Source organism: Triturus cristatus, chromosome 6 (genome assembly GCF_964204655.1).
Source record: "Triturus cristatus chromosome 6, aTriCri1.1, whole genome shotgun sequence".
Taxonomy (NCBI): Eukaryota; Metazoa; Chordata; class Amphibia; order Caudata; family Salamandridae; genus Triturus; species Triturus cristatus.
Genome location: NC_140589.1, coordinates 429,310,071 through 429,323,108, shown reverse-complemented (window position 1 = coordinate 429,323,108; position 13,038 = coordinate 429,310,071). Strand labels below are relative to the sequence as shown.

Genomic DNA, 13,038 nt, shown 5'->3' with positions numbered 1-13,038 from the left:
AATTCCATGCTAAAAGCCAAATAACCAAATTCTTCAAAGCTTTTCGCACCATAGGCTCCAGAGCATACACTTGGATGGTCTGCTGCGCCTCATTTCTTTTGGTGTTTACAAAGATGGATTTAGGAATCCAATACCTTCCCAACTTAACTTTTGTTCTGTTCTCAATGGATGAACACCTTTGAAGTGCTCTATTGTGTACCAATATTTGTGTTACTCGTGAGAAAATAATTTCTAAAGTAATTTAAGAATATTGCCGGCCTATAAATATATAACTTTTTAAAAATGTTATGGACACCTTTTTGAATATTCTTCAACTTACGCTTGAACAAATCGAATTTAAATAGGTACTATTTGAAAGTGAATTATAGTGCGCATAGACCTCTTCATGAAAATGCATTTCTCAAATCAGGTTACTGCAGTGAGAGTTTTTAAAGCTGCAACCTTTTCATGGGTGCAATTCTTTTTTTTTTTTTCTTTTGTTCTTGCACTCGCATTATGATGCTCCTGTCTCATATACTACATTTCTAGGGAGCTAAGCTCTGCTTGCATCAAGTACATGAGCTCCCTGCTACCTTTTGTCTGGCAGAGTGTGTTCAAGCACATTTTAAAACAATTTGACATGCTTCTGATACGGCTATATTACAATATATTACCCGGAAATCATTGGCTTCTCAATATTTTCAGGCAAACTTCTGGATGGTTTTGAAACGTTCCTAACTTTAACAACAATAAAAACTAGAGCCAAGAGAATGAGACATCCTGTCTGAAAAGGTTTTAGGGTCCAGTGATTTCCAGCATAAGATAGTGTTACATGCATGATAGTAGTACACCCCTCTGGGTAAGCCATACATTCCCCTTACCTGAATAAAGTAGTCAGTTGATTTTTCTTTTTTTAACAACACTTTTTATTGGTCAAGAAGACAAAGGCTGCAGGCCCCTGTATACCCAGGGGATCTGCCACATAATAGCTAGCAACAGCTCTTGACAGTTTATCAGATAAAGGAACAATTGAGAGCTATTCATACATCAACAATCAAGAAAACCCCCCTCCCCTCCCTTCCCATCCCCCAACCCCCCTCCTCCCCACAACCCCCGGACCGCGCCACCGCCAGACACCACCAGAACCATCCCAGTACAATTAGAGCACAGCACCACGCTTGACCTTCAAATAGGCCCCAAATCTCCATCCGCAGGAACCGGTGCAAGGAAAATGCCCCTATAATCAGCCCACCGCTTCCAAATCTTGAAGTGTTTCCGAGGACACCCTCGCGCCCTAAAGATCGGCAGCTCCAGGCCCATATTGAAATCGAGGCCTTGTTTCCAAACATTAAGAGAGGGAGCTGCCGGGGCCTTCCACGCCCGAGCCAGATCCCGCTTGGCCGTAGTTAGCCCCATTAGCAGCAAATGACGTTTATAGATATTACCCCCAATATCCGCCATAACATGGAGCAACACCAATCTGGGGTCTACCGGGAGATCCCAGCCCAGCACTTCTGATAAACACCCCAACACTCTCCCCCAAAACCGGTGTACTGTAGGACAGTGCCAGACTGTGTGCACCAATGACCCCACCTCCCGCCCACACCGAAGACCGTCCGGGGAGGCTATGAGACCCGCCCGCCACAGCCGCTGTCGCGTGTAATAGGTCCTGTGCAGATATCGAAATTGGACGAGACGCAAACTGATCGCTATACTAGCCTCCCGAGGGGAGGCCAGCGCCTCCCTACAATCCGTCTCATCCAAGGGCACCTTAGCCTCAAGGGGACTGAAGTCAGGGAGGGGTAGGAGACCCTCCAGCCTAGGGGCGAGGGCGTGACGTAACTGGAGATATCTAAAGAACTGCGTCCGTGGCATTAGATACTCCCGCTGTAGGTCCTCAAAGGACTTCATCGCACCACCCTGAACCACCGAGCCCAATGTGGAGATACCTATCCTGTCCCAGTCCCTAAACCCAGAAAGGGTCGCCAATGGAGGGAGCAGCCCGTTCTGCCACAGCGGGGTTTCCATGGTCAGCCTACCCCACCAGCCAATATAAGAGAGCCCGGCGCCACACCCGAAACACCACTTGAGTGACCGGTGGCAGCGCTTCCCGCAGCGCAGTCGCGTACAGCAGGGTATGTGCAGTATGCGGATCCATGAGTCGCCTAGTCAGTTGATTTTGAACAGGAAAACATTCTTTATGTGCGCTTTTGTTAGTGGGACAGACATTTGTTTTGATTGTTCTGTACCATACCTTCATGATATCACATTGATAATACAGGTCAGGTCTGTTAGTATGTAAAGGATGAGTTTGCCTGGCCCCTATTCTTTTGAATAGAACCTCCTACCGATCAACATACAGCGCCCTCTTGAACATGCAGGTGGGGCTGGATGAACTGCCTATACTAGTGTGACATCTCTGTTTAGCGTCATAATTGACTCTATCAACTTCCAGTGTTGTGGTATCACGAAATGGAGTGTCAGGTCTTCCGCACTGAAACATTGGCAACCCCAACAACTAGCATTTAGACATGGTGGCTGCTTCTGTAAGGTGTGGTGGGGTGAGCTGGGGAGAAGGGTAGGCCTGTCACTTATACATGCTGTTTTAGACACCTTCTTCAATGTTCAGTTATCCAGCTAATAAGAGTAGTGTGCACATGTATGCACAAAGTGGAGGAGTTTTTGTCATCATTCACTGACTGATTTTTGTCTTTAATGTCACTTGCTGTGGTCATGAAAAATCATAATGGTTCCTTTTTTGCAATCAGATCTTAATATTTATTTCCGCATTTGTGCTTTAGTTTGATACAAAGACCATCTAAAATGTGGACATACTTCCATATGGAGCCTACAGTGGATTGACTCCATTTTACTAAGTGACATTTATAAATGAGAACATGTTATTTTGAAAAGGAAGTGACAGATTTCCTCCCCTCACCCATACACGATCCTGTATGTTTTCATTGCGTTCAGGCTACAACTATTATATTATCAGTGGTTAATTGTACTTCATAGTAACCATTCACTGTACTGTTATTCATCTTCAACTGTACATTTTCTCCTGCTTAGATCACTCGTGTTTTGTGGTGGTACTACTTCTCCAAGCTCATCGAATTCATGGATACGTTCTTCTTCATATTGCGCAAAAACAACCACCAGATCACAATTCTCCATGTGTACCATCATGCATCCATGCTGAACATCTGGTGGTTTGTTATGAATTGGGTGCCTTGTGGCCACTGTAAGTACCAGAGAGACTCGTACAACACATGATTACTGATGTTGTTTTATTATAAAGCTGTATAAGCTGACAGTTATCTTTTCCTGGAAAGGTATTTACTTGTTGTTAGCTTATGATCTGAAATGATGAGGCATACATTTTTAAAGTGCATGTTTAACATCAAGGTACATTAATAATTATCACTATAATTATCACAATTTTAAAACACAAATAGCATTGCTCCCACTGGGGTATAAAATCAATTTTTCAGGAAACAATAAAAACGACTTGCCATCCATTGCAATTCCTCTTAATTAGGAGGAGGGGCATATCCAGGTATCCTATGAAACTCATGACAAAATACGAAATTGACCATACCCATGGATCACTGGGCACCTGTAAAACCTAGGTGACAGCACTTTTTGCCTGTTTCAAACGTTGGCAGCCAGGAAGGAGGATAGCAGAAGTTTTGCTCTGGTTATAGCTAGTTTATACGTGGCAGTATGACTTGACTGTCAGAAACAGCGTGCCTTGCCAACTTCATGTATTGGTGGAGGTAGTGCCTCCACTTTAACATAATTGAGGACCGATGGAACAACCGGTGAAACCAGTTTTAGTTTAAGAAATAAACCTGTTATCACGAGAGGAGTGTAACTCCCCTACGTCAAGGAGTCCAGTATCTTCCGACAGACCCTAAAGATGTGTGGCACCTCAATAATGGATGGATATTCTTTGATTAGTGTAACCATCTTGTCTGAAAACACCTTGAATTTTGGTTTCAGCTTACTGATTGGTTGTTTGTTTTCAGAAATGTTCAGCGCACAAATGGCCAAGCTATTGCATCCTTAGCCATGCAGGTTCCTGTGCGGATCAGTGTATTGTGCCTAAAGCTACCAAATTTTCCAATCACTTGAAAGCTTTGTTTTTTCTGTGTTGCTTTTTTCCAGCACACAAGTGGACTTTTGCATATATTTCCATAAATGTTTCATAATAAGCCATGAGAAATTTGTTCCAGGCCAGTGAGAACCAAGCTGCATAACCTTTGTTATGTTATGTGATAAAGATTTATAGGGCAACAAAAGGTATGAAGGAGCTATCAGGGATGAAGAATGGGGTATTCAAGGGTTCCCTACAACATGGTGCATTTCAGGAAGAAGATTGAGAAAGAGCTTCGAACTCCCTAGATAATCACATCTTATTGACCAGCAAATGCTTTTTGGGTCTTTTAAATACAAACTAGACATTTCACAGTTCTGAAACAGGATTCAGGTCATCAGATGAGCAGCATTTGCCAATTTGCTCACCAAGATGATTTAGCTGGGCCAAAGGAACCCCAATTGTCAGAGTGTGGTAGCAATTTACTGTAAATTTCAAATTGTTTCCTTCTTGACAACCTTAAAAACCTGCGGAAAAAGTCCTTGGAAGACATCTTTGTGGTGGCAAATCATAAACAGCCATAGCTGTTTGTGGGTCTCATTTTTCATGAAGAGGACATTCCAGTTGATGGTGGGGGTTTCCACACTACCAGCCACATAATAATAATAGGTCTATGTCCAAACCACTTGGAGGCTTTGGAACCTGGTGACTGGAAACTGGTGTCCCCACTTCTATTGACAGCCAAAATGGTGCTGGTGAGAATGTGGAAGCTGTAAATTGAACCACCAGTAGAACAATTTGGGATAGTATGGTAATTTCTAAAATATGTCTCACCAAATCAAATCAAAGATCATTTATGAAGCTCTGGTCTCCAGCTTTGGACTACTTAAACACCAAGTGTGGGGTGTCATGCACACGAGGCTAGGAACTCTTCATTTGTTTGAATAACACTCATAAGAACAACCAGTGATATCGGACCTCTTCACATACATATTTCCTGCCATAAAGAGAGTCAAGATGATCTGTGGCAATTTGCCAGGTCCTAGTGGTATCCTAATCAACACTAGATTGGGACAAGAGTGTTAAGTGATGAAGTGCCCAACCCTCTGACCCACCTACAAGTTGTGGGAAAACTAGTATCTCTTACTCCTAATGGAGATACTCTCATGAAGAAAAAAGATATTAAACACCTCAGACCTGTAGAATAAATTAAAGAAGAGAAGCATGCATTGTTGGGTATCTCTATTGATATGGCTTGACAAGTTCATTATGCAAACTAAGTGGAGTAGCACAAGCATGGACTAATATCAAAGTGAGCACAGCAAACACCTGTGTGTATGATGCCATAAGTAACGACTGACCTGCAACACACACCCTACATGGTAAAACACCCCACACACAGTGCTTAATTTAAGTCGGTGGTGTCCGGTGCTCAGCATGGGCACTTAATTGTCACCCCTTGTACCTATGACAATCTGCCACATGGTTGCACTGTTTTTAGAAATCCGAGGTAAGCACATCAACTGTTGGAATTGTAACACTTGTAGGAGTGTAACTTATTGGTTACGCTGTTACTGTTTTTGACAGCGGCAGTGGACAATGCAAGGGAAAGTGGCCTGCTGACTAGAGCCCTATAACTTATGTTTTTTTTACAAATAAGCACCACCCACGCATTAGTGGAATGAATTCAGGTGCTAGGCAGAAATGTTTATCCATGTCTTACCCTTGGTGGAAAAAATATCAGGCCCCTTAGGTATTGCAGGATTCAAGTGACCGCTCAATGTGCGGTTTCTGAAAGTGAAGGCGTGTATTGTTGCCATAGTCAGGCACTTGCAAGGGATTTCAAGTGGTGCTGCGAATGAAGTATACGCATGACTTGGGGCACCAACTGGTAGACCTATCATCCCACTACAATCCTGGAGGCGACAGGGTGGGGGAAGCTGCAGCTTAACTCACATCTGTACACACCCCTCAGACATGCTGCACTATTATCACGTTGTGACGTTTGTGTGGCACATCAGTGGGAAAGGAACAAACCTCTAAATGGAACTAGTGCCGCGCCATCTTAGATGTAGATGGTAAAAACGTCCCAGAAAAGATCCTTGCTGCGATTACTATATATCAGTCAGTTATCTGAGAGAATTAGCTATGGAGAACAGCACAGAGTAACGATAAGCTCTGTCGTAGAGCCGTCGAAGCGGGTTCCAAAAATCATTTGTCGGTTGCCTTGAATAGTTGCTAGTGGGAAAACGGAACAATGGTTGATAGACACTATGTTATTGAGATTTGGGAAACATAAGGGAAAGGGTGGGCTCATTAGAGGCCAAGTATATGATCTACTACAAGACAATCGAACCCTACATACAGAATTCTGAATAGAGTTAAACTTTGTTAAAGATTATCATAGGGAGATGTTGTATTGTGTAAGTTAGAAGGCACCACTAAGGGGTAGGGGAGATCCTTTGTAGCAGTCCATGTTGTAGGAGTGCGCTCCACCGGATATCATCATTAAGTCCTGTGTTGTGAGTGTGCAGACTGGACACCCAGTATTGTTCTCTATAAAGGAAAGTGTTTTTATTAGCATTGTGCCGTACTTCTAGTATTGTCCGTTCAGTATCATCAGAGGTGCTTATTTTATTCTACAAAATGAGTGCTCATTTTGGTGGTGACCCTTTTGCATCTAATCCGACTTCGATGTTCAGTGATGCAGGTCTTGAAGTCATCTATATGTACCTAACTTCACATGGGTACGTGATCATGTAAATATAGGCTCTTGCATTGCAATTTGTATGGTTAATCAAGGTTTGTCATCCAGTGCAATCTCTTTAGTTGATTTAGTAGGGCCTCAAACACAACAGTTGATAACTAAAGCGCTTGCACTAAGGTGGGGCCCCAATGGTTGGATTTAGATGTTTTTCCTTACCCTCTGAAGCACTGACGAGCCGCACCAACACTTAACAACATACCACTCCCAAACATCACGACATGATGACTGTGCAGCACATTTAGTTAGGCGCGGGTACAAATTCAATTTAAGTTGCGGCTTCCCCTACCCTGCCACCTCCAGGATTGCAGTGATGGGGTAGGTCCACTGGCTCTAACCGCGCATGTGGCTGTGGGTATACTTAATTCCCAACACCACATGGAATCCCTTGTAAGTGCCTGACTATGAAGGCAATATGCGTCTTTTAGAAACCGCAGACTGAGCGGTCACTTAAATCATACAGTACCTAAAGGGCAAGGATAAGCATTTCTGCCTATCGCCTGAATGCATTTCACTACTTTGTGAGGTGTTTTACGATGTACGGTGCTTGTTGTATTTCTGTCATTACTTATGGCATCATACACACAAGTGTTTGCTGTGCTCACTTTGATATTAGTCCGTACTTGTTCTACTCCACATTTTTTGCATAGTGAATTTGTCAAGCCAGATCAATGGAAATGCCTAACAATGGATGCTACTCTTCTTTCATTTATTCTACAGGTCAGAGGCTATTAATATCTTTTTTCTTCGTAGCAGTATCTCCATAATGAGTGAGAGATACTAGTTTTCCCACATCTTGTAGGTCGGTTATAGGGTTCACCACTTTATACTCATGTCCCACTCCAGTGTAGATTAGGATACCAATAGGTCCTGATGAATTGCCACAGATTATCTCGACTCTCTTAACCCCTTCGCTGCTAGGCCTTTTCCCCTCCTGTGCTAAGCCCTTTTTGGGCTATTTGAGGTAGTGCGCGCTTAGGCCCCTGTAACTTTTTGACCACATTAGGTATCCACGCCAAATTTGCGTCCTTTTCTTCCAACATCTTGGGGATTCTAAAGGTACCCAGGGTTTGTGGATTCTCCTAGAGGGGTCACAGAAATTAGTCAAAATACAGCAATTTTTTTTTTTTTTTGTGAAAAATGTGAAAAACGGGCTGCAAATGAAAGCTTCTGGGTTTTTCTCTGCAAATGGTATCAAAAAAGGGTTTGTGGGGCTGAAATCACAATTTCTCCAGCTTTTAGGGAATGACAGACTTTTGTTAGAAAACCAACATTTTTTACACAGTTTTGGCATTTTTCTGGGACATACCCTATTTTTGCTATTTTTTGTGCTTTCAACCTCCTTCCAGTTAACGGTAGAAAAGGGTAACAAAACAATACTGGATCCTGGAAAGCTATACATTTTTGAAAAGTAGACAAAATTCTGAATTCAGCAAGGGGTCATTTGCGTAGATCCATCAAGGTTTCTTTATAGAAATTTACAGGCAAATATAGGAGAAATTAAAAATTTGTTGAAAAAAGCAGCCTCTTGAGTCAACGTTTTTACCTGTAACTTCTTCGAATTATGACATCTCTTTGAAAGCAATGTACCGTTACATCCGGTAGACCTTCCTGGTTGTGTGGACATATAGGACTTGTAGGTTCATCAAGAGCCCAACGAACCCTGAGTAGAAAAATGAGCAGCATTTTGTAATGTTTTTTTTTTTTGGTCCGGGTATATAGCAATTATTGTGGGAAAATGTATACTTGGAAAAATCGGTATGAAAGTCACCTATGTATTTCTGAAATGGGAACAAATTACAGAGTTCAGAAACAGTGCATATTTGCACATTTTCGAAATTGGGAATACTCATATTTGCATGACAATTATTGGTCATTTTTCAAAATGACTTTTTTTTTACACAATGTCTTTCATTTGGAAGGGAGAAATGCATCAAAAATCAACAGGTAATAACAGTTGCTTTACAAATTTGAACTACCCTAAGTCTCCCGAGAAAAATGGTACCTCACTTGTGTGGGTAGGCATAGTGCCCACGACAGGAAGTGGCTCAAAACCTAAGGTGAACACACCACATTTTCACACTGAAAATTTACACTTTTTTTGCAAAGAGTCTAGCTGTAGTTTTTGAACCCTAGCCCTGCCGGCACCTAGGGAAACCTAGCAAACCTATACATTTTTGAAAACTAGACACCCAGGGGAATCCAGGATGGGGTGACTTGACTGCCTCCCACCATGGTCTGTTACCCAGAATCCCTTGCAAACGTAAAAAATTGAAAAAAAAACCACATTTTCCCCACATTTCTGTGATGGAAAGTTCTGGAATCTGCGTGGATCCACAAATTTCCACCCACCCCGCGTTCCCCAAAGTCCTACGAGAAAAATGGTACCTCACTTGTGCGGGTCGGCCTAGTGCCCGCGACAGGAAACGGCGCAAAACGCAACGTGGTTTTGGAGTGAAAAATGACCCTTTTTTTGGCAAAGTGACTAGCTGTAGATTTTGTACCTTAGCCCTGCCGGCACCTAGGGAAACCTAGCAAACCTATACATTTCTGAAAACTAGACACCCAGGGGAATCCAGGATGGGGTGACTTGACTGCCTCCCACCATGGTCTGTTACCCAGAATCCCTTGCAAACGTAAAAAATTGAAAAAAAACCCACATTTTCCCCACATTTCTGTGATGGAAAGTTCTGGAATCTGCGTGGATCCACAAATTTCCACCCACCCCGCGTTCCCCAAAGTCCTACGAGAAAAATGGTACCTCACTTGTGCGGGTCGGCCTAGTGCCCGCGACAGGAAACGGCGCAAAACGCAACGTGGTTTTGGAGTGAAAAATGACCCTTTTTTTGGCAAAGTGACTAGCTGTAGATTTTGTACCCTAGCCCTGCCGGCACCTAGGGAAACCTAGCAAACCTATACATTTCTGAAAACTAGACACCCAGGGGAATCCAGGATGGGGTGACTTGACTGCCTCCCACCATGGTCTGTTACCCAGAATCCCTTGCAAACGTAAAAAATTGAAAAAAAAACCACATTTTCCCCACATTTCTGTGATGGAAAGTTCTGGAATTTGCGTGGATCCACAAATTTCCACCCACCCCGCGTTCCCCAAAGTCCTACGAGAAAAATGGTACCTCACTTGTGCGGGTCGGGCTAGTGCCCGCGACAGGAAACGGCGCAAAACGCAACGTGGTTTTGGAGTGAAAAATGACCCTTTTTTTGGCAAAGTGACTAGCTGTAGATTTTGTACCCTAGCCCTGCCGGCACCTAGGGAAACCTAGCAAACCTATACATTTTTGAAAACTAGACACCCAGGGGAATCCAGGATGGGGTGACTTGACTGCCTCCCACCATGGTCTGTTACCCAGAATCCCTTGCAAACGTAAAAAATTGAAAAAAAACCCACATTTTCCCCACATTTCTGTGATGGAAAGTTCTGGAATCTGCGTGGATCCACAAATTTCCACCCACCCCGCGTTCCCCAAAGTCCTACGAGAAAAATGGTACCTCACTTGTGCGGGTCGGCCTAGTGCCCGCGACAGGAAACGGCGCAAAACGCAACGTGGTTTTGGAGTGAAAAATGACCCTTTTTTTGGCAAAGTGACTAGCTGTAGATTTTGTACCCTAGCCCTGCCGGCACCTAGGGAAACCTAGCAAACCTATACATTTCTGAAAACTAGACACCCAGGGGAATCCAGGATGGGGTGACTTGACTGCCTCCCACCATGGTCTGTTACCCAGAATCCCTTGCAAACGTAAAAAATTGACAAAAAAAACACATTTTCCCCACATTTCTGTGATGGAAAGTTCTGGAATCTGCGTGGATCCACAAATTTCCACCCACCCCGCGTTCCCCAAAGTCCTACGAGAAAAATGGTACCTCACTTGTGCGGGTTGGCCTAGTGCCCGCGACAGGAAACGGCGCAAAACGCAACGTGGTTTTGGAGTGAAAAATGACCCTTTTTTTGGCAAAGTGACTAGCTGTACATTTTGTACCCTAGCCCTGCCGGCACCTAGGGAAACCTAGCAAACCTATACATTTCTGAAAACTAGACACCCAGGGGAATCCAGGATGGGGTGACTTGACTGCCTCCCACCATGGTCTGTTACCCAGAATCCCTTGCAAACGTAAAAAATTGACAAAAAAAACAAATTTTCCCCACATTTCTGTGATGGAAAGTTCTGGAATCTGCGTGGATCCACAAATTTCCACCCACCCCGCGTTCCCCAAAGTCCTACGAGAAAAATGGTACCTCACTTGTGCGGGTTGGCCTAGTGCCCGCGACAGAAAACGGCGCAAAACGCAACGTGGTTTTGGAGTGAAAAATGACCCTTTTTTTGGCAAAGTGACTAGCTGTACATTTTGTACCCTAGCCCTGCCGGCACCTAGGGAAACCTAGCAAACCTATACATTTCTGAAAACTAGACACCCAGGGGAATCCAGGATGGGGTGACTTGACTGCCTCCCACCATGGTCTGTTACCCAGAATCCCTTGCAAACGTAAAAAATTGACAAAAAAAACACATTTTCCCCACATTTCTGTGATGGAAAGTTCTGGAATCTGCGTGGATCCACAAATTTCCACCCACCCCGCGTTCCCCAAAGTCCTACGAGAAAAATGGTACCTCACTTGTGCGGGTTGGCCTAGTGGCCGCGACAGGAAACGGCGCAAAACGCAACGTGGTTTTGGAGTGAAAAATGACCCTTTTTTTGGCAAAGTGACTAGCTGTAGATTTTGTACCCTAGCCCTGCCGGCACCTAGGGAAACCTAGCAAACCTATACATTTCTGAAAACTAGACACCCAGGGGAATCCAGGATGGGGTGACTTGACTGCCTCCCACCATGGTCTGTTACCCAGAATCCCTTGCAAACGTAAAAAATTGACAAAAAAAACACATTTTCCCCACATTTCTGTGATGGAAAGTTCTGGAATCTGCGTGGATCCACAAATTTCCACCCACCCCGCGTTCCCCAAAGTCCTACGAGAAAAATGGTACCTCACTTGTGCGGGTCGGCCTAGTGCCCGCGACAGGAAACGGCGCAAAACGCAACGTGGTTTTGGAGTGAAAAATGACCCTTTTTTTGGCAAAGTGACTAGCTGTAGATTTTGTACCCTAGCCCTGCCGGCACCTAGGGAAACCTAGCAAACCTATACATTTTTGAAAACTAGACACCCAGGGGAATCCAGGATGGGGTGACTTGACTGCCTCCCACCATGGTCTGTTACCCAGAATCCCTTGCAAACGTAAAAAATTGAAAAAAAAAACACATTTTCCCCACATTTCTGTGATGGAAAGTTCTGGAATCTGCGTGGATCCACAAATTTCCACCCACCCCGCGTTCCCCAAAGTCCTACGAGAAAAATGGTACCTCACTTGTGCGGGTCGGCCTAGTGCCCGCGACAGGAAACGGCGCAAAACGCAACGTGGTTTTGGAGTGAAAAATGACCCTTTTTTTGGCAAAGTGACTAGCTGTAGATTTTGTACCCTAGCCCTGCCGGCACCTAGGGAAACCTAGCAAACCTATACATTTCTGAAAACTAGACACCCAGGGGAATCCAGGATGGGGTGACTTGACTGCCTCCCACCATGGTCTGTTACCCAGAATCCCTTGCAAACGTAAAAAATTGACAAAAAAAACACATTTTCCCCACATTTCTGTGATGGAAAGTTCTGGAATCTGCGTGGATCCACAAATTTCCACCCACCCCGCGTTCCCCAAAGTCCTACGACAAAAATGGTACCTCACTTGTGCGGGTTGGCCTAGTGCCCGCGACAGGAAACGGCGCAAAACGCAACGTGGTTTTGGAGTGAAAAATGACCCTTTTTTTGGCAAAGTGACTAGCTGTACATTTTGTACCCTAGCCCTGCCGGCACCTAGGGAAACCTAGCAAACCTATACATTTCTGAAAACTAGACACCCAGGGGAATCCAGGATGGGGTGACTTGACTGCCTCCCACCATGGTCTGTTACCCAGAATCCCTTGTAAACGTAAAAAATTGACAAAAAAAACACATTTTCCCCACATTTCTGTGATGGAAAGTTCTGGAATCTGCGTGGATCCACAAATTTCCACCCACCCCGCGTTCCCCAAAGTCCTACGAGAAAAATGGTACCTCACTTGTGCGGGTTGGCCTAGTGCCCGCGACAGGAAACGGCGCAAAACGCAACGTGGTTTTGGAGTGAAAAATGACCCT

At 44.2% G+C, this 13,038-nt stretch overlaps 1 protein-coding gene across 4 annotated transcripts in view; it reads left to right on the top strand.

The window, feature by feature from the left end:
• Window positions 1-13,038, top strand: part of ELOVL5 (ELOVL fatty acid elongase 5) — an 800,547-nt gene that overhangs the window by 561,126 nt on the left and 226,383 nt on the right. For all 4 annotated transcript variants that reach the window (XM_085610846.1, XM_085610847.1, XM_085610849.1 and 1 more), the window contains exon 5: window positions 3,049-3,220. In XM_085610846.1, coding sequence (XP_085466972.1) covers window positions 3,049-3,220 — 172 coding nt within the window. The remainder of the gene's footprint in view (window positions 1-3,048; window positions 3,221-13,038) is intronic.